Source organism: Salmo salar, chromosome 18 (assembly GCF_965601325.2).
Source record: "Salmo salar chromosome 18, fSalSal1, whole genome shotgun sequence".
In the NCBI taxonomy this organism is placed as follows: domain Eukaryota; kingdom Metazoa; phylum Chordata; class Actinopteri; order Salmoniformes; family Salmonidae; genus Salmo; species Salmo salar.
The window spans coordinates 73,633,796-73,655,962 of NC_138308.1; the positions used below are offsets into that span (position 1 = coordinate 73,633,796).

At 43.5% G+C, this 22,167-nt stretch overlaps 1 protein-coding gene across 1 annotated transcript in view; it reads left to right on the forward strand.

Moving 5' to 3' along the window:
• The first annotated feature begins 1,575 nt into the window (after positions 1-1,575).
• The window catches only part of LOC106577609 (ATP-dependent RNA helicase DHX15), a 39,164-nt gene continuing 18,572 nt past the window's right edge, over positions 1,576-22,167 (forward strand). The window contains exons 1-6 of the mRNA XM_014155816.3: positions 1,576-1,776; positions 3,825-4,122; positions 4,830-5,023; positions 7,210-7,369; positions 9,437-9,655; positions 18,772-18,939. Coding sequence (XP_014011291.1) covers positions 1,769-1,776; positions 3,825-4,122; positions 4,830-5,023; positions 7,210-7,369; positions 9,437-9,655; positions 18,772-18,939 — 1,047 coding nt within the window. The 5' untranslated portion in view covers positions 1,576-1,768. The remainder of the gene's footprint in view (positions 1,777-3,824; positions 4,123-4,829; positions 5,024-7,209; positions 7,370-9,436; positions 9,656-18,771; positions 18,940-22,167) is intronic.

A 22,167-nucleotide genomic window follows, 5' to 3' on the forward strand; every position in this document is an offset into this window, starting at 1 on the left:
CTACAACAGGACAATGACCCAAAGCACAGCTTCAAACTATGCAAGAACTATTTAGGGAAGAAACAGTCAGAATACAAACTGTCTATAATGGAGTGGCCAGCATAGTCACCGGATCTCAACCCTATTGAGCTGTTGTGGGAGCAGCTTGGCCATAAGAAGTGCCCATCAAGCCAATCCAACTTGTGGGAGGTGCTTCATGAAGCATGGGGTGAAATCTCTGCCAAAGGTCTGCAAGGCTGTAATTGCTGCAAATGGAGGATTATTTGACGAAAGCAACGCTTGAAGGACACTATTATTTCAATTAAAAATCATTATTTATAACCTTGTCAACATCTTGACAATATTTCCTATTCATTTTGCAACTCATTTCATGTATGTTTTCATGGAAAACAAGGACATTTCTAAGTGACCCCCAACTTTTGAACGGTAGTGTGTATAACTTTTTCTAAATGAGAAAATATTAGATCAACTTACTTCAGAATCGTTTTGTTAGTGACTTGCATTTTTTATGAGAGCTATAGCATTTTAAGCTGAGCAAGAGTAGTGGCAGCCAGGGAAAGTGGTTTCTGTGAGAATTACAGGGGCAGTTACCCAGGGGGGCTAGTTACCCTATTCAATGTGCACATGGCATTTACCTCCTCTACTTGACTTTTTATTGATTCTATTCTGCGAGGTCAAAGTAAAAAATGTGGGTGAATGACTAAACGGCTGTGGTGCAGAACTATGAACAAGTTGTAGATCTTGAAAATGTGAAATAACTATTTTAAACAATACCTGTTTACTGTCACTTGGCAATAATAATTATTCATATCTTATACAGTTACTTGATTTTTCAAGTGCATCTTTGCAATTCATTCATCTTGATATTATTGAGAGGTTGTGTCCATTCAGGTTGCATGCTATTGTCCCTTTTCACAGTGAAATAACAGGGCTATTCTTTCCTGTGTCGGTGTTGGTCCTCTGTCTGTCAGCAGCTCTGCTTGGCAGACCTATTTCACACACAATTGGACTGTTATTTAATTGCCTGTGAAAGAAAGGGAGAAAAAGACCTGATATTTTAAATTAGCCTTGGATAAAGAGCATTAGTAAGGCTTTGTTATAACGTTGACTTCTCCTTCCCTATCACCATCAATCCCTGGTTACAAGCAATGAGCCATTTGCCATTACAAAGCTTGTTAGGAATGTCCAGGCTGTGTAATTACCTGTGTCAGAGGCAATGATTGTCTCCAGTGTCAGCTGATTCATCACTACATAATCTTATAGGTTGAAACATTTAAGAAATCTCTTGGAAGAGAGGTGTATACACTGAAATTGTTTGTCATATGTTCTTGAAAGATTGACATGGCTTGAAATAATCACTTAGCCACATTATACACATTCTGGATGTATCTTGCAATAACAAACACCTCTTCAAGTACATATTTGTCGTATAAATGTTATTTATAAACAAAATTGAGCTTTCAAAAATGTTTGGCTTTGGGATGAATTCTACAACTGAGTTTCATCATTGGATTCGGTCAATGTTGGTATTGCACATGGACCCTCTTTTTTTTTTTTTTATTATTAGCGGGAGGCTGAGTTTGGTGCAAGCCACAACATCCCCCAGACAGCTAACAACTGACTCCACGGCAGCAGCTGTCCTTTACAGTTTCCCGTGGCGCAAATATTTAAGTCGCAATATTTAGCTAATATAAAAACGTTATTTAATGTATCTGGCTCGACGAAACTCACGCTAAATTGCTGTTTTTCTGTCATTTACGCAGAGATAATGATGAGGTAAGTGCTTCCGGTCGCCATACTTGTGGTGCTTAATAATAGCAGCAGCACAGATAGAACAAGGACCGATTTCTAAATATATTTGGCAGAAGTGTGCAGAAATTGTATGGCATCGACCTACTTTTGTTCTTTGTGGATAACTATGTGTAAATAAAAGGATGTCTAGACGACATCGGTTGGGTTTGGGAGATTGTTATTCATCGAGTAAAAAGAGTCTTCTGATGGGTGTGTAAAGGGAATAATAGGGAGAGGATCCTTTGTTTTTCGTGTTTCATGGGCACTGCAGTGCAGGTGGTTTTTGGCTACAGCTAACGTCGTTCGCATGCTATCTAGCTAGATAAAATGTAAATGGCGAATGGACAAAACGTCCAGGGTTGTGCATGCGGCGGAAAAGTATTCTAGTCTAGTTACGTTAGTTAGCTATCTAGTCTTTTAAATAAACACGAAGTATAAGCTAACATAACTAGAAAGCTCCTAAACCAGGCTAACGTTACAGAACAGTGCAAAAGATGCATCATTCATGCACGTGGGTAGCCAACTTAGGTATGTAGATGGCTCGTTAGCATCCAGTCAGTAGTATTGCTAATGCTAGCTAGACCGCTATCATGGCAAGTTAATAATGTTAACTAGTTATGTTAGGTAACTATATTATTTGTGTTTTTAAACAAGAAATGTAAGTGGCTAGCTGACATGCTTTAGGTTTGTTTTGATTAGAACTACCCGAAAAGCCGTCTGTCCATTGGGTATGCCAGTAGCATACCACCATGCATCCCACTGCTGGCTTACTTCTGAAGCTAAACAGGGTTGGTCCTGGTCAGTCCCTGGATGGGAGACCAGATGCTGCCGGAAGTGGTGTTGGGGTCGTTAAACGGGTGCCTTGACTCTTTTTGGTTACTAAAGATCCCATGGCACTCATCGTAAGAGTAGATGTGTTAACCCCGGTGTCCTGGCTAAATGCCCAATTTGGTCTTCATACCATCATGGCCACCTATTCATCCCCCCTCTCCCTGCTGTAGATGAGAATGTGTTCTCAGTCAATTTACCTGGTAAAATATGGGTTAAAGAAACACAACGCACTGTTAACTAGCTAAGTCACAGACTTTATACATTTCTATAATCGTTTATATAATCCCTAGCTATATAAAATGTGTCATTTGTATGTCATCCGATGATTCAGGTGTCAGTGGACATCAACGTGGTGCTGAAACACATGGCCAACTTTGTCAGAACAATATTCATTAATTAAGTCCTTTGCTATAATTGGGTACTGAAATGTCAACATTCTAGGCCCATAAGAACATGACACGAGTTCTGAAGGGTCAACTGGTGTATGTATGTACCCAAGCCAACATGATGTCCTAGGAAATAGTGCAGTTGCTCATGACACAGGCTACATTGCTAAGACCAGTTTTAGCTTTTTACCAATTCTTCAAATGGAGTCTTCAACATTGGTCTCATCAAAGAAGGAAAATCAATACTTTGGTTCATGTGTGCAGACATGCATTGTAGCATAATAAAAAGGAAATAAAGATCTTGCCCTGCTACATTGCCACAACCAGTTTTAGCCTTTTGCCAATTCATCAAATGGAGTCTAGAACATTGGTCTGGTCAAAGAAGGAAATTCAATACTGGGGTGCAGACATGTGTTGTAGCATAATAAAAAGGAAATAAAGATATCACCCATTTGTAAAAGGAAAGTGTTCCCCTTTTGACTTTTGATATTTTAGCCTATTCATTTCTTTATTAATGTGACCTTTGCATGCAACACTTGATTACATCCTTCTGCAGCGTGAAAGGGAAATGCGCAGTAACCTTTTCATGTTATTTGAGCAAAAGGACATGACATAACCGACCCGCGGCACATTCTAGGATCTGAGCTGTCCTATTTCTGTGTTGGTTGTTGGGTTCATTCCATTTTGGAATGGTGATGGAAAAAGAAGGGAATGGGGCCTGGCTCTATATATATATATATATATATATATATATATATGTATATATGAAGCTTTGTCTAGTCTGTCACACTACTCACATTCATGCCTCAACCACAGGCGAGACAGGGACCGCGACGAGCGGTCGAAGGACAGGGACAGAGACCGGAATGTCAAGCCCTCTGGCATGGCCCTGAACCTGGCTGTTGGCAGCGCAGGCCTCTCCCACAAGCAGACAGCCATGCAGCAGCAGATCAACCCGTTCACCAACCTGCCCCACACGCCGCGTTACTACGAGATCCTGAAGAAGAGGCTGCAGCTGCCAGTGTGGGAGTACAAGGAGCGCTTCAATGACATCCTGGGACGCCACCAGAGCTTCGTGCTCGTCGGAGAGACGGGCTCCGGCAAGACCACGCAGGTAAGCAGGCCAAAGGGTAGAGGCTTTACATTCATGTGGTGAGCTGGAATGTATCTATTCATTGTTCTCCAAGCAATATATCATTGTATTCACGAACAAACGGTAACACAGCCAACTGATAACTCAATACTGTTTCCTATGAGATGCCTTGATGCCCTCACACACTCTCCCGTTATTTTCAAAATAATCCTGCTACTGTGACTCATCTCCTTTTCCCCCCATCTTGATTTGTTGAAATGTTAAATGCAGAGTGTGTGTTTCCCTTCCCCGTAGCAAAGAGGTTGGTCGCCACTAACGGGCACTCATCCGAGCACAAGGCTAATCCGGCAGAAGAAACAGTTTCTAACTTTAGGCTGCTCTTAGCAAGTCCCCTCGTCTTTTGAACAGTGAGCGGGGGGATCCCCACCGGGAGTGCCTATCAGCAGAAAGCTGGCAGACTGTCTAATACAAGCTATCATCTCAACTTCTCTGGAGCTCGCAGTTGATTATCAGAGAGTGGAAGTGATCGGGGATGGTGGCATGGCGTTTACAGACAGTAACTGGCAGTTTTATTCTTTGCTCTCCAAAACATCCATGCTGTCTTCAGTGCCATTTTATAAAGCGCTTTTGAATGGTATTGGTTTGATTTGTGGAAGGTCAAGGGATTGTAAAAGTGAGTGTGGTTGAGTAACTTCTTCCTCTCTCCATCTCCCCCTCTCCCTTCTCAGATCCCCCAGTGGTGTGTGGACATGGTGAAGGGGTTGGGTGGACCTAAGAAGGCAGTGGCCTGTACCCAGCCCAGGAGGGTGGCAGCCATGAGCGTGGCCCAGAGGGTGGCCGACGAGATGGACGTCATGCTGGGCCAGGAGGTCGGTTACTCCATTCGATTCGAGGACTGCAGCTCGGCCAAGACCTTCCTCAAGTAAGTGCCAGTCTCCACTGAAGTTGAACTGCCAAAACAACTGTTTTATTTCACTGGGGTTCAGTGGGGTGCTTCGTAGGATATGTTTTCCATTGAAAAATGTATTGCTATCTGAACATTTAGCATGTTCAGATTAGAGGTCGACCGATTAGAATTTTTCAACGTCGATACCGATTATTGGAGGACCAAAAAAAAGCCGATACCGATTATTCGGACGTTTTTTTAAAAAACTTTTATTTTTTTTAATTTATTTTTTGTAATAATGACAATTACAACAATACTGAATGAACACTTATTTTAACTTAATGTAATACATAAATACTATCAATTTAGCCTCAAATAAATGAAACATGTTCAATTTGGTTTAAATAATGCAAAAACAAAGTGTTGTAGAAGAAAGTAAAAGTGCAACATGTGCTATGTAAAAAAGCTAACATTTAAGTTCCTTGCTCAGAACATGAGAACATATGAAAGCTGGTGATTCCTTTTAACATGAGTCTTCAATATTCCCAGGTAAGAAGTTTTAGGTTGTAGTTATTATAGGAATTATAGGACTATTTCTCTCTATACGATTTGTATTTCATATACCTTTGACTATTGGATGTTCTTATAGGCACTTTAGTATTGCCAGTGTAACAGTATAGCTTCCGTCCCTCTCTTCACTTGAACAAGGAACACATCGACAACAGCCACCCTCGAAGCAGCGTTACCCATGTAGAGCAAGGGGAACAACCACTCCCAAGTCTCAGAGCGAGTGACGTTTGAAACGCTATTAGTGCGCACCCCGCTAACTAGCTAGCCATTTCACATCGGTTACACCAGCCTAATCTCGGGGGTTGAAGTCATAAACAGAGCAATGCTTGAAGAATTGCGAAGAGCTGCTGGCAAACGCACGAAGGTGCTGTTTGAATGAATGCTTACGAGCCTGCTGCTGTCTACCATCGCTCAGTCAGACTGCTCTATTAAATATCAAATCATAGACTTAATTATAACATAACACACAGAAATACGAGCCTTTGGTCATTAATATGGTCGAATCCGGAAACGATCATTTCGAAAACGAAACGTTTATTTCAGTGAAATACGGAACCGTTCCGTATTTTATCTAACGGGTGGCATCCCTAAGTCAAAATATTTCTGTTACATTGCACAACCTTCAATGTTATGTCATAATTATGTACAATTCTGTCAAATTAATTACGGCCTTTGTTAGGAATAAATGGACTTCACACAGTTCACAATGAGCCAGGCGGCCCAAACTGCTGTGTATATACCCTGACTGCTTGCACGGAACACGAGAAGTGACACAACGTCACTTCCCTAGTTATAAGAAATTCGTGTTAGCAGGTAATATTAACTAAATATGCAGGTTTAAAAATATCTACTTGTAATATATACTTGTGTATTGATTTCAAAGAAAGGCATTGATGTTTATGGTTAGGTACATTGGTGCAACGACAGTGCTTTTTTCGCAAATGCGCTTGTTAAATCATCACCCGTTTGTCGAAGTAGGCTGTGATTCGATGAGAAATTAACAGGCACCGCATCGATGATATGCAACGCAGGACACGTTAGATAACTATACATGGTTGATGATATTACTAGTTTAGCTAGTGATTATGTTAAGATTGATCATTTTTTTATAAGTTAAGTTTAATGCTAGCTAGCAACTTACCTTGGCTTCTTGCTGCCCTTGCGTAACAGGTAGTCAGCCTGTTACGCAGAGTGCAATGTAAGGCAGGTGGTTAGAGCGTTGGACTAGTAACCGGAAGGTTGCAAAAATGAATCCCCGAGGTGACAAGGTAAAAATCTGTTGTTCTGCCCCTGAACAAGGCAGTTAACCCCCGTTCCTAGGCCGTCATTGAAAATAAGAATGTGTTTTTAATCTGACTTGCCTAGTTAAATAAAGGTGTAAAAAAAAAAATATATATATATATATATATATATACCGATTGTTATAAAAACTTGAAATTGGCCCTAATTAATCGGCCATTCCGATTAATCGGTTGACCTCTAGTTCAGATAGTACCTCCCAGTTTTTCGCTGTTAGCAAAAAGAAGTTAGATTTCAAATATTCTTTACGAGAGAGAGCTGGCTAATTTGTCAGTACACAGTTAGTAGTTAAATTGTTCGATGAAAATGTCCACTTTAAAGACTTACGCGTTGTGTTTCCTACCTCGGTGCAGGTACATGACAGACGGTATGTTGCTGCGGGAGGCCATGAACGACCCTCTGCTGGAGCGCTACGGCGTCGTCATCCTGGACGAGGCCCACGAGAGAACGCTCGCCACAGACATCCTCATGGGCGTCCTCAAAGAGGTGGTCCGACAGAGGTCAGACCTCAAGGTACACGTCAATGTACTGAACCTTGCAGGTAGAAATGTCCTGAACAGAGCTGACCTTATTTGTACTTGACTCTACTTGTCAGAGGAGCATGTCAGTGCTATGGTGTGTTTCTATCTAAATGTTTCTTAACTTTGTGCACAACTTGAAAGCGATCTGATTCATACCAGGTGAATGCAACCCTGGCCTTGCCAACAGTTTCCTCTCGGCAGTCTACATTCCACAGCATCTCATAGAGTCATGCCACAGAGTTTCTAAATCCAAAGGTGGACTTTTTTTTTAATGGTTTGAGAAGTCAATGAGAGAAGTGAAAAGTTCTTCCTTATTTGTTCATTTTCTCGATTTCTAAAGGCACAACCTATATTCGAGCCAATGTCTCAAGTAGCTGAACCTGTCGTTACTACAACCTTGTGAAAGTGACAAACTGACACGTTTTCATTTGAATCAAAAACACCTTTATATCGGAAGAGTGCCTTTGATTTAATGGCCGCAGTTCGACACAACCTGCAGACTTATGACGTGTTTCTGCGCATGAGCTTAGCTAACTAACGTCACCATGACATCGCTTACAAGCGATCAGGGATTTCTATTGGAGAAGCAGGTTCTGCTGTGTTCTTTACTGCTTCTCAAAGCCCTGTACCGTCTTCTCCTCAGCTCACTCTCCTAGAATCAAATCCTACCTCCGACCTACGCCTCTATCCTACACGAGAGCCTGCCTCTCTGTGTGCACACACCTGGTTTTGTACACACACACACTCAATTATTACCCCCCCCCCCCCCCCCCCAAAAGCCTCAGTGTGGCAGTCTCTCCACGGGCTGACTGCTGTGTGTCTATTGAGGAAAAGACAAACGTCAGCCATTCAGCTCAGAAATGCACGGCGAGTCTCCTCTGCGGCAGCACTGAGATTGCTGCCCGGGTCAGCCCATTTAACAGAATCAGACCGGGATGGGTGGGGTGGGGGTTCAGTTTTTATAGGCCGAATATGCTGGACACAATTCTCATAAAACAGATGGGTAATGACTAGTTGTTGTCAGGGACGGCATCAAAGGTTACACACGTGTTCAGGGACTTTTAAATAAGGTCTAGGTTAGTGGCAATGATCGAACCGGCCCTGCTCATGTCCCTCTTCCCAATCTCCCTCCTCTCCCAAATTTGAAGTGTAATTTGCCTTGATTAAGAGGAATTATAATGTCTTGTTATGCGTAAAGCGAAATAGTGCATAGACCGTGGACCGAAATATTTGAGAGTGAAAATGGGAGAGCAGAGAGGCGCGCCGCCCACCATCAGAATTTTTATGTGCTTAATGGGCCCTAGGGGAGAACATGGTGTGCCTGCGAGACTTATCCGGGCAGTGAGAGTTGTGATCCTCATGGGTCAGGGGCTCTGTCCTCCTGTGATATGTCCACCATCTTGTTCCCCCTCACTTGGCCAGGGTCCAATCTACAGTCTCTTTCTGGCTCACGCCCGCTTCCTATTCTCCTGCACAGAGGTTATCTATTATGTTTCCTATTTTGTATTTTTTTTTTACGGTTTTCGCTTTGTCATTATGGGGTATTGTGTGTAGATTGATGATCATTATTGTTTATTTAATACATTTTAGAATAAGGCTGTAACGTAACAAAATGTGGAAAAAGTCCAGCGGTCTGAATACTTTCCCAATGTACTGTATGTTCTACCTCCTAGGCCTTATCCATTTCATCGGTCACGTGTCGACTATCACTCTTAACTACCCTGTGGTGAGACTACACCAGACCCTACCATTCATCAACTTCTAAATACTCCTACCTTAACCTTTATCTACCTACACTATACTACCGTCGCTGTCCCCTGGTTATATGTAAGCTCCTCTCTTCACAGTATTGCTCCTGCTAAAAGCTGCTGTTTCGGGTAGCCCTTAGACACTGATCTAAGATAACGCTAATCAGAACCTGAACCATTAGGCCAAACTATAATCTAGAACTCTGATTAGTGTCTAGGGGCAACTTCATCCTATAGCATCATATAACCCCATCGGCAGCCATTTTCTCTTCCCAGTCCACCTCTCACCACCCTGTCCTTTGTCTCATCAGGTCATCGTCATGAGCGCCACGCTGGATGCCGGCAAGTTCCAGGTGTACTTTGACAGCTGTCCGCTGCTGACCATCCCGGGTCGCACGCACCCGGTAGAGATCTTCTACACGCCGGAACCCGAGAGGGACTACCTGGAGGCGGCCATCCGCACCGTTATCCAGATACACATGTGTGAAGAGGAGGAGGGAGACTGTCTGCTCTTCCTCACTGGACAAGAGGTAGGCCCTTTTCTGCCACCATTCCAGCTTTTCGCACGCACACGACCGAGATGATCAATGCTTAGATGAATAGAGATATTGAATGCATGTGGCCTTTCCTGTTTTGGAACACACCCTGGTAAGAGGGAAAAAAGACAATGTCCCAGATTTTGCCTGCCCCATGAATCCTTGAAATTTCACTCCTAAAAATGTTGTCCACTAATGTGTAATGGAGGGCGAGGTTTATGCCCATAATGATGAATTTGGTCACAGCTGGGCGGGCACACGCCTGCCTGCCTTCCCCCAGAAACATCTGTCTGCCTCCCAGTTCACGAGTGGGAGAGGCAGCCTGTCTCAGGGCTCAGCAGTGCCACACTATTATTCTCACCATTCTCTCCCTACGTAATGTAACAGTTCGTGTAGCTTATGGTTGTGACATGAGAACTAATTAAGTGAGGTTTGTGTGATTGCAACCCTAGACTGAGTTTAAAGGGATACTTGGGAGATTTTGTCAAGGAAACCCTTTATCTACTTCCTCAGAGTCAGATTAACTTGTGGATACCAATTGTATGTCTGGGCTCCCGAGTGGTGCAGCGGTAAAAGGCATTGCATCTCTGTGCAAGAGGCGTCACTACAGTCCCTGGTTTGAATCCAGGGTGAATCATATCTGGCCATGATTGGGAGTCCCATAGGGAGGTGCACAATTGGCCCAGCGTTGTCCGGGTTTGGCTGGGGTAGGCACTCGTTGTAAATAAGAATTTGTTCTTAACTGACTTGCCTGGTTAAACAAACATTTTTAAAAAGATGTCTCTGTGTCCAGTTTGAACGAAGTTAGAGGTAGTTTTGCGAGCCAAGGCTAACTAGGAATAGCACAATGACTGGAAGTCTATGGGAACAGTTAGTTAGCAATTGCGTTAACGCTACTTAGCAACTTCCTTCAAACTGCATGCAGAGAAATAGAAATGGTATCTACAAGTTCATCTGACTCTGGGGAAGTAGGCTAGATAAATCTCTAAGTATCCTTCATGACCGAGCGTGAATGTTAATGTGCCTGGAGCTTCTCATTTTGAATGTATGGATTCTCTTACGTTAGCGCCACGTCATCATCCAGCGTAGCCATCTTTAAAAATAAATAATATCTGCTGAGGGCTCACCCAGTCAGATAATATGGCAGCCTATTCATTAACGGCAGCCATTTGTCATTCATCGGCGGGACGGCACTACCGCGCACCTACATCCGTTTTCATTTGCAGATGCCGGATCGATGCCTGGTTCGTTATGTTAGGGATGAAGTCACGGAGGAGCATTGTATTTGAAGTGGTATCCTTCAAGGGGCTGGTAGATTAGATTAGTGGTGTTCCAGCCGCTCAGACAGCCAGGGAGCAGCATTGGCCTCCCCTCTTTGAATGTGCAGAGGAGAAGAGAAGCTTTGTGGGAAATGCGTTAAACATTGTTTAGAGGTGGGCAACGTCTCTTGCTGAGTATCCACCCCCCTTCCCACCTCCTCTAGCTCAATAACGCTGAACGCGTCAGGGTGTCAAGCTGCCGAGGCAAAGCAAGCAGTGCAGTCAGCGAGCACTCCCACGGCGAGTTCATTAACACTTTCCTAATTGGGTTAAAGAAGTCAATGTGAGGTAGCTCTGGAGGAGATGGGCGTTATAATAGTGCCTCCCTGGAGCGCATCTCAACCTCTCGTCTTCCCGCAACTTTGATGTTGACTAATGATCGGGTACGCAGATCTGCAATGTAGTTCTGTCTTTGAGGTAAAGCTGTTTTCATTTATGACAAATGAAAAGCGAAGGGGGCGGGTTTCTTTCCCTCCAAAGTATTTGGGGGAGATTGTCTGTTTTTTAATGGTTCGCGGCAGGGACAAACTCAAACTCCCCAAAAAAGAGAGGCAAAACTTATCACAGCTGCCTCGCCCTGATAAGTCCCACCATTTAAGCTGCCCCCTCAGCGGTTCACTTCAAAACGTAAAGATTCGCCCGGGCCTCTGCTAATTAAGTGGACCGAGGCGAGTGCCTAATTGAGTCTGGTTAGGTGCCTGGTGCTCCACCGCATCGCTCCTGGGGTCGCGTGGGCCGGCTGGTGTGCAGGTTCTCACAGTTGGCTGGCCGCCCCGCTGTGCACGCGCTCCATTTCTCTTCAGGCACTGGCACACCAGCTCAATCCCAGCACCTTGGCAACGGCGTCCACTTTTCATGACAGCTGCTGCATCCAGAGGGTTGATGGTCTATTAATACCTAGGCTAATTTTACCAATCTATTCATTACTCTTTTCCACTCTAACTTGTCAACGTGTTGATTACATGGCCATCGGTGGGATGGATTTGACTTGTGTAGTGAGTGAACACAGCAGGGAAAAATTGGGCTAGGAATGCATTACTGTCTGCAAACAAAGTCCACAAACACACAGAGACATCCTTGCTGAGGTTGCCTATGTTTTTGTGTTTTATTCAATCATGGCAAAGCCTTGCCAGTTTTTACCCTGAGTAAAGTAAATGCCACGTAAAGAGTAAACGCTCCAGGTCAAAGGAAAGCATCTGTTCTACTGGGTATTTCTAGGTTGCAGTCAGTGTCACATTGTGACTTTGGTATGACTATCAAAAATGGTTCCCATAATTTCAGAATACACCAAGCCCCTATACCCCTTTCTCGCCCAACCCCCTTCTCCTTTGCACTCCAATAAAACATTTATTTTAATCTGTTAGTGCTAATTGTCTCGTGACCCCCAACCAAACTATAGAAGGAGCTGCACAGCTCCCTAGGGCCTGAAGGTGGAGCAACTGCACAGGCTGTGGCCGTTTACATGTCGGTGTACTTGTTTAAAGGGAAGATTGCAGAATTAGGTTTCTTTTAAACATTCTGATTGGTTTCATTCTTCCAACTAAAAGTCCCAATACGACATATCAATTTTAAGCGTTTCGGAAAAGTGATGTCAAGAGAAGGACACAACAGGAGTGAAGCCACTGTCCACATGACGGTAAAGACCCACATTGTAGAGTCCTCATTGTTTTTGAAAAAATATTTTGGCACTCTGAATAAAGCCAACTTATCATCTGACCATATCCTGTGATTTCTTTTTTCTGTATCAGATAAAAATGGTTTTTTTTAATCACTTTTACAGCACACAGGCTTTTAGCATAGCCCCTTTTACACCCCTATTACCTACCCACTAGCAGCTTTGAAACATCAAAGTATTCAGATCCCTTCACTTTTTCCACATTTTGTTACATTACAGCCGTATTCTAAAATGGATTAAATAAAACATTATCCTCATCAATCAACACACCCCATACTGACAAAGCAAAAACAGGTTTTTAGAAACAGGTTTTTAGAAACAGGTTTTTAGAAATGTTTGCAAATGTATAAAAAACCTTTGCTATGCGACTCGAAATTGAGCTCCGGTGCATCCAGTTTCCATTGATGATTCTTGAGATGTTTCTACAACTTGGAGTCCACCTGTGGTAAATTCAATTGATTGGACATGATTTGGAAAGGCACACACCTGTCTATAAAAGGTCCCACAGTTGACTGTGCATGTCAGAGCAAAAACCAAACCATGAGGTTGAAGGAATTGTCCATAGAGCTCTGAGACAGGATTGTGTCGAGGCACAGATCTGGGGAAGGCTACCAAATTTTTTTTGCAGTATTGAAGGTCCCCATGAACACAGTGGCGTCCATCATTTTTAAATGGAAGAAGTTTGGAACCACCAAGACTCTTCCTAGAGCTGGCCGCCCGGCCAAACTGAGCAATCGAGGGAGAAGGGCCTTGGTCAGAGAGGTGACCAAGAACCCGATGGTCACTCTGACAGAGTTTCTGTGGAGAACCTTCCAGAAGGACAACTATCTTTGAAACACTCCACCAATCAGGCCTTTATTGTAGAGTGGCCAGATGGAAGCCACTTCTCAGTAAAAGGCACATGACAGTCCACTTGGAGTTTGCCAAAAGGCAGCTAAATGACTCTGACCATGAGAAACAAGATTCTCTAGTCTGGTGAAAGATTGAACTCTTTGGCCTGAATGCCAAGCATCACGTCTGGAAGAAACCTGTCACCATCCCTATGGTGAAGCATGGTGGTGGCAGCATGATGCTCTGGGGATGTTTTTCAGCTGCAGTGACTGGGAGACTAATCAGGATGGAGGGAAAGGTGAACGGAGCAAAGTACAGCGAGATCCTTGATGAAAACCTGCTCCAGAGCGCTCAGGACCTCAGACTGGGGGCAAGGTTCACCTTCCAACAGGACAACAACCCCAAGCACACAGCCAAGACAATGAAGGAGTGGCTTTGGGACAAGTCTCTGAATGTCCTTGAGGGGCCCAGCCAGAGCCCGGACTTGAACTCGATCGAACATCTCTGGATTGACCTAAAAATAGCTTTGCAGCGAAGCTCCCCAGCCACCCTGGCAGAGCTTGAGAGAATCTGCACAGAAAAATGGGAGAAACTCCCCGAATACAGGTGTGCCAAGCTTGTAGCGTCATACCCAAGAAGACTCGGCTGTAATCGCTGCCAAAGGTGCTTCAACAAAGTACTGAGTAAAGGGTCTGAATACCTATTTAAATGTGCTATTTTACCAGATTTTTGCTGTTTTGTCATTATGGGGTATTGTGTGTAGATTTGATAAGGGGGAAAAAACTATTCATTCCATTTTAGAAAAAGGCTGTAACTTAACAAAATGTAGAATAGGTCAAGGTGTCTGAATACTTTCCGAATGCACTGTATTAGCAGTTCAACACGAGCATTTATTGTACTGTTACACAAAATCAAAATAAACCTTTATCATCATAGACATTGAACGTCTATAACCAAACTGTTGTTGGGTGATGGTAGCTATAGCTAGCCACATGCTAACCTGAGTACTAACGTTACAAGCAGTAATAACAGTAAATCCAGGTGTAATGGCTAACACAAACATCAGCCACCATGATATCCTGCAAGTTACAGTTGAAGTCGGAAGTTTCCATACACCTTAGAATGTATTTGGCTAACTCAAGTTTTTCACAATTCCTGACATTTAATTCTAGTAAAAATTCCCTGTCTTAGGCCAGTTAGGATCACTACTTTATTTTAAGAATGTGAAATGTCAGAATAATAGTAGAGAGAATGATTTATTTCAGCTTTTAATTCTTTCATCACATTCCCAGTGGGTCAAAAGTTTACATGCACTCAATTATTATTTGGTAGCATTGCCAAATGAATTGCAAACGTTTTTGGTAGCCTTCCACAAGCTTCCCACAATAAGTTGGGTGAATTTTGGCCCATTCCTCCTGACAGAGCTGATGTAACTGAGTCAGGTTTGTAGGCCTCCTTGCTCACACACACTTTTTCAGTTCTGCCCACACATTTTCTATAGGATTGAGGTCAGGGCTTTGTGATGGACACTCCAATACCTTGACTTTGTTGCTCTTAAGCCATTTTGCCACAACTTTGGAAGTATGCTTGGGGTCATTGTCCATTTGGAAGACCCATTTGCGACCAAGCTTTAAATTCCTGATTGATGTTGATGATATACTTCAATATATCCACATCATTTTCTTTCCTCATGATGCCATCTCTTTTGTGAAATGCACCAGTCCCTCCTGCAGCAAAGCACCCCCACAACATGATGCTGCCACCCTTGTGCTTCACGTTTGGGATGGTGTTCTTTGGCTTGCAAACCTCCCCCTTTTTCCTCCAAACATAATGATGGTCATTATCGCCAAACGGTTCTATTTTGTTTCATCAGACCAGAGGACTTTTCTCCAAAAAGTACGATCTTTGTCCCCATGTGCAGTTGCAAACCGTAGTCTGGCTTTTTTATGGAGGTTTTGGAGCAGTGGCTTCTTCCTTGCTGAGCGGCCTTTCAGGTTATGTCGATATAGGACTTGTTTTACTGTGGATATAGATACTTTTGTACCTGTTTCCTCCAGCATCGTCACAAGGTCCTTTGCTGTTGTTTGGCGATTTGATTTTCACTTTTTGCACCAAAGTACATTCATCTCTAGGAGACAGAATGCGTCTCCTTCCTGAGCGTTATGATGGCTGCGTGGTCCATTGGTGTTTATACTTGCGTACTATTGTTTGTACAGATGAACGTGGTACCTTCAGGTGTTTGGAAATTGGTCCCAAGGATGAACCAGACTTGTGGAGGTCTGCAATTTTTTTGAGATCTTGGCTGATTTCTTTTGATTTTCCATGATGTCAAGCAAAGAGGCACTGAGTTTGAAGGTAGGCCTTGAAATACTCCCACAGGTACACCTCTAATTGAGTCAAATGATGTCAATTAGCCTATCAAAAGCTTCTAAAGCCATGACACAATTTTCTGGAATTTTCCAAGTTGTTTAAAGGAACAGTCAACTTAGTGTATGTAAACTTCTGACCCATTGGAATTATGATACAGTTAATTATAAGTGAAATAATCTGTCTGTAAACAATTGTTGTATAAATTACTTGTGTCATGTACGAAGTAGATGTCCTAACCGACTTGCCAAAACTATAGTTTGTTAACAAGACATTTGTGGAGTGGTTGAAAAACGAGTTTTAGCCTTATAGTGATCCCTTAATGCGCCAATCCCGTTAGCGGGATAGATTTCACAACATCCAGTGAAATTGCAGAGCGCCAAATTCAAACTACAGAAATATCAATATTCAACATTCACGAAAATATAAGTGTAATACATCAAAATAAAGCTTAACTTCTTGTTAATCCAGCCGCTGTGTCAGATTTCAAAAAGGCTTTACGGCGAAAGCACACTATGCGATTATCTGAGGACAGCGTCACGCATACAAACACATGAAAATCATTTTTTAACCAGGCAGCTGCGACACAAAAGTCAGAAATAACGATATAATAAATGCCTTAGCTTTGAAGATCTTTTTTTGCAATCCCAAATGTCTCAGTGAGACAATGAATGGTCGTTTTGTTCGATAAATTCCTTCTTTATATCCCCAAAATGTCCATTTATTTGGCGCGTTTGATTCAGAAATACACCGGTTTCAACTCGTCCAACATGACTACAAAGTATCTAATAAGTTGCCTGTAAACTTGGTCCAAACATTTCAAACCACATTCCTAATCCAACCTCAGGTATCCTAAAATGTAAATAATCGCTAAAATTTAAGACGGGATAATCTGGATCCAATACCGAAGAAAAATAACCCAGAGCGCACTCCTGATCACGCGCACCAAAATACTAGAGGGCTTCAGAGTGAAGGAACAGCACTACAAAGAACAGCACTACTTCTTCATTTCTCAAAAGAAAAACATCGACCAATTTCTAAAGGCTGTTGACATCTAGTGGAAGCCATAGGAACTGCAATCTGGGCCCTAATAAATCAGGGTTCCCATAGAAAAGCATTGGAAAACACAATGATCTCAAATGTTTTCCCTGGATGGATTGTGCTCGGGGTTTCGCCTGCCAAATCAATTATGTTATACTCACAGACATTATTCTAACAGTTTTAGAAACTTCAGAGTGTTTTCTATCCAAATCTACTAATTATATGCATATCCTAGCTTCTGGGCTTGAGTAACAGGCAGTTTACTTTGGGCACGCTTTTCATCCGGACGTGAAAATACTGCCCCCTATCCCTAAGAAGTTTTAATGTCTCCAACCTAAGTGTATGTAAACTTCCGACTTCAACTGTATATTGGCGAATAAAGATCAGGCAATTCAGCAAAAATAGGGACATACCTTACAATAAACAATGACATTAATCCGGTGTTTCCCAAACTCGGTCCTTGGGACTCCAAGGGGTGCATGTTTTGGTTTTTGCCCTAGCACTACACAGCTGATTCAAATAATCAAAGCTTGATGATTAGTTAATTATTTGAATCAGCTAAGTAGCGCTAGGGAAAACAACTAAAGGTGCACCCCTTGGGATCCAGAGGACAGAGTTTGGGAAACACTGCATTAATCCGATTTGGTAATTGACCATTCATTTCTGGAAAACATGCAGTGTTGTTGTAGCTTGCTAGTAGGTTATTCCATCCTCGAAAACCATGCTAGATCTGAGTGGGCCAGTTCGTTTTGCATGGCCCAGTGCACTTACATAGCTGGCTTAGTTTTTTTAATAATCTACTCTCAACATAACATGACAACTCTTTGGGCACTTTAGTACCTACTTTCCCCGATTTGCCTCTATCACCAAAGCCACCAGCAGACTGTTCCTCTCTTGACGTCAAAGCCGCAATGTATTGTTGGTATGAGTTTTTAATACATTTAATTCAAATTGCGAAAATAGAAGTGTGTAATTTTTTGGGAAACTTTTGCATGAAGACTGTTTAGCTGTTAGATTTGTGGAATATATATATATATCTCTTGTGCAACCTTTCCTTTAAGTATGAACATGAAAATGGACTTAATCAGGCAGTGGCTATCGCTTCAGTACGTTTTCTGGTCTTTTCGTAGCTAACATTGTCCAATGTCTGGAGATGGGGGGGAAAAACAAGCGTGGTCTTTAGTGTAGGAATTATAGACACTTATCAGGCTATATAGTATTATGTAGGCTGTATATAAGCTTGTCACTTAGGGTTCTCGTGGGCATGGTCGATTGCAAAGTAATAGTCTTAATTATTCATGGGCCGTTTACCGATTTGATATGTTGCGTTTGCTAACGTCACATTATGGCAGTCCGTACCATGTTGGTTTATTATATTCAGGCTGCCTAGATCAGTCAGAGTCCTAGCCTTTTGTCGTCTGTCATGTTTTCTTATTCCCCTGGTTGTTAAGTTTCTCTGTCTGGGAGCCCACTGGCTCTATAATGTTCAGCTCCACTAAACTGATCTGCCATGATTTGCCGCTGGTTATGCATCAGTGCAGCATTCTCATTTCACATTTCCCCTACAATATTGCGGTATGGAATAATGAACCGTGTGTGTCTGTGTTCTCCTGATTGCTGCATTTGACAACACAGCCATGGGGAGCTCAACCAAGCACGCGGCAGTCCAGGTTTAATTTCCTCAGTCAGATGGAGAGATGGGCAGAACAAATGTTCTCCTTCTAACCCCTCCTCTCCTCTTCAGACCTTTTTCTCCCCATTGTCTCTCAAGGTGTTATTCAAACCAAGCCCCAGGTTACTGTGTGCCCAAATGCTTGCTCCTCGTCAGCCACCCTTCACCTGCCTGCCCATTTTACTTTTTCCGCTTCATTTTTCAGGAAATCGACGAGGCCTGCAAGCGCATCAAGAGGGACATCGACGACCTGGGACACGACGCGGGGGACATCAAAATCATCCCGTTGTACTCGACGCTGCCGCCCCAGCAGCAGCAGAGGATCTTTGAACCGCCACCACCCCGCAAGCCCAACGGAGCCATCGGGAGGAAGGTAAACGCCACTCGAATCACTCCTCAGCAGCACAGGGCATCCCAGCAACTCAATATTTCCCTTCCAGAGAGGGAGGGAGTGAAAGTGGGAGAAAGTGAGAGGGCTAAAGAAAGCGAGAAATGGAGAGTGGCAGAGAGACAGGGAAGTAGGTGGGTGGATATGGAGAGGGAGGAGTGGGAGGGGGGGGGGGGGTTAGAAAAACTGTTTTCCCGCTTCAGCTTTGGTGCAGGACTGACTCACACAACATATGCTGCTTTTGTCAGCATACGATTCCCTGCTCTAAAATATAACTGGGGTATTACTCACTCCCTCCATGCCTGAGGAAAGCACTGAAGCCACAGTCTTTTAATCTCTTGCACTCCTCTATTGGTTTTGCACAGCCTCTCTCTCGGAGAACAGAGGCCACAATCATCTGGTCTTCTCAGTGCCAGGGAAAGGCAGCATGCATTACTGGAACTTTGCTCATCTACAAAAGAATGTTTGAACATTCCCCTCTTCTTGTTCCCTTGTCCTGAACTGGTCCCACAGAGCAATGTACGGCCCTTCGACTTCATGTTCCATTATTAATACGGACCGCAAACCTGTCCAGCGTTTTGTTTATGGCTCGGTGTTCAAACGAGCGCACTATAATCACAGCAGTGGAACCACCTGGACGGCCACGCTGTTGGCAAGGAATCTAATGGAATATCAAAACCCTGTCACACCGCCAGTAATTTGCGAACATTTGCCCCAACATCTGACTGGGATTTGATGAATGACTCATTGTGTGCTGCCTACCCAATCGAGGCTGATTTGGCTGTCATTGGAGCCCCGAAAGATTATTGATGACTTATTTGGAATAATGAAGTCACCGCCTGATCATTTTTATATATACAGCGCATTCGGAAAGTATTCAGACCCCTTGACTTTTTCCACATTTTGTTACATTGAAGCCTTGTTCTAAAATTGGTTAAATTGTTTTTTTCCCTCCCCTCATCAATCTACACACAATACCCCATATTTATTTTGCAAATGTATTAAAAATAAAGAAATGATCACATTTACATTAGTATTCAGACCCTTTACTCAGTACTTTGTTGAAGCACCTTTGGCAGCGATTACAGCCTCGAGTCTTCTTGGGTATGACCCTTTAACCAATGGACCCTTCATCCAACCTGTATTTGGGGAGTTTCTCCCATTCCTCTCTGCAAATCCTCTCAAGCTCTGTCAGGTTGGATGGGGAGCATTGCTGCACGGCTATTTTCAGGTTTCTCCAGAGATGTTCGATCGGGTTCAAGTCCGGGCTCTGGCTGGACCACGCAAGGACATTCAGAGACTTGTCCTGAAGCCACTCCTTCGTTGTCTTGGCTGTGTGCTTTGGGTCGTTGTCCTGTTGGAAGGTGAACCTTGGCCCCAGTCTGAGCTCCTGAGTGCTCTGGAGCAGGTTTTCATCAAGGATCTCTGTTCTTTGCTCCGTTCACCTTTCCCTCAATCCTGACTAGTCTCCCGGTCCCTGCCACTGAAAAACATCCCCACAGCACCATGATTCACTGTAGGTATGGTGCCAGGTTTCCTCCAGACGTGACGCTTGGCATTCAGGCCAAAGAGTTCAATCTTGGTTTCATCAGACCAGAGAATCTTGTTTCTCATCGTTTGAGGGTCTTTAGGTGCCTTTTGGCAAACTCCAAGTAGGCTGTCATGTGCCTTTTACTGAGGAGTGGCTTCCATCTGGCCACTCTACCATAAAGGCCTGATTGGTGGAGTGCTGCAGAGATGGTTGTCCTTCTGGAAGGTTCTCCTATCTCCACAGAGGAACTCGATAGTGCTGTCAGAGTGACCCTTGGGTTCTTGGTCACTTCCCTGACCAAGGCCCTTCTCCCCCGATTGCTCGGTTTGGCTGGGCGGCCAGCTCTAGGAAGAGTCTTGGTGGTTCCAAACTTCTTCCATTTAAGAATGATGGAACCCACTGTGTTCTTGGGGACCTTCAATTCTACAGACATTTTTTGGTAGTCTTCCCCAGATCTGTGCCTCGACACAATCCTGTCTCGGAGCTCTACGGACAATTCCTTCGACCTCATGGCTTGGTTTTTGCTCTGACATGCACAGTCAACTGTGGGATCTTATATAGACAGGTGTGCCTTTCCAAGTCATGTCCAATCAATTGAATTTACCACAGGTGGACTCCAATCACGTTGTAAAAACATCTCAAGGATGATCAATGGAAACAGGATGCACCTGAGCTCAATTTCGAGTCTCATAGCAAGGGGTCTGAATACTTAAGTAAATAAGGTATTTCTGATTTGTTTTTAATACGTTTGCAAAAATTTCTAAAAACCTGTTTACACTTTGTCGTTATGGGGTTTTGTGTGTAGCTTTCTGAGGGGAAAAAACATATTTAATCAGTTTTAGAATAAGGCTGTAAAGTAACAAAATGTGGAAAAAGTCGAGGGGTCTGAGTACTTCCCGAAGGCAAGTCTAGGCAGGCTGCTGTCGTCACATTCCTTTCTACCGCTGTGGTTTGATCCACAGCAGTTTCAACATCTTTTCCTGATGTTCAAGACGAGTCGGATGAAATGCTTGCTCCGGCCTCCCTCGCTCACCCTCCCGGTGTGACATTATTTTATCTCTCTCCTCCACGTGTGTGTTTTGTGTAAATGTGTCTCAACAGTTTGGCCTAAGCCAGGGCCTGGGATCTTTCCAAAGTTCAAATATCATCCCTGTGTTTGCTTGCGCTGTTCAAAGGGATGTTGACATGAAAGAAGGACACGGGCAGCACAGGGAGTGGTTTGGATGCCTGGTCCCAGGAGACCCCACCTCCACATCTTTGTAGATTGGGACAGGGTGTTTTGGGTGGTTGGGAGAACTCGTAAATGGCTGTAAATTTGCATTCAACAATTCTTTGAAGACTGAAATTCTTCCCAACATGCACTCTCAGCAGTGCCAGACTCCTCCCTGGTGTTTACAGACCGTCTCAACAGCGTGCTACCTCTCAGGTAGTTTTGTTTTCATGTTGTCCCCCATACCTGGCCTGAAGGGACTGTCACATGGAGGTGAGCTGGTGTATGTGTCTGAACTTACATTGCAAACAGGGAGAGTGAGGCTAGAATGACCGTGTAGGTCGCAATGATCATTGAACACCATATGACTTGCTTTCACTCAATGTCCAGGTTGATGAATATCATCAATTCTGGTCTCTCACTAAGCTCAATTGGTCAACGGTCTTGAATGTAGCAGTGGCAGCCAATGGCA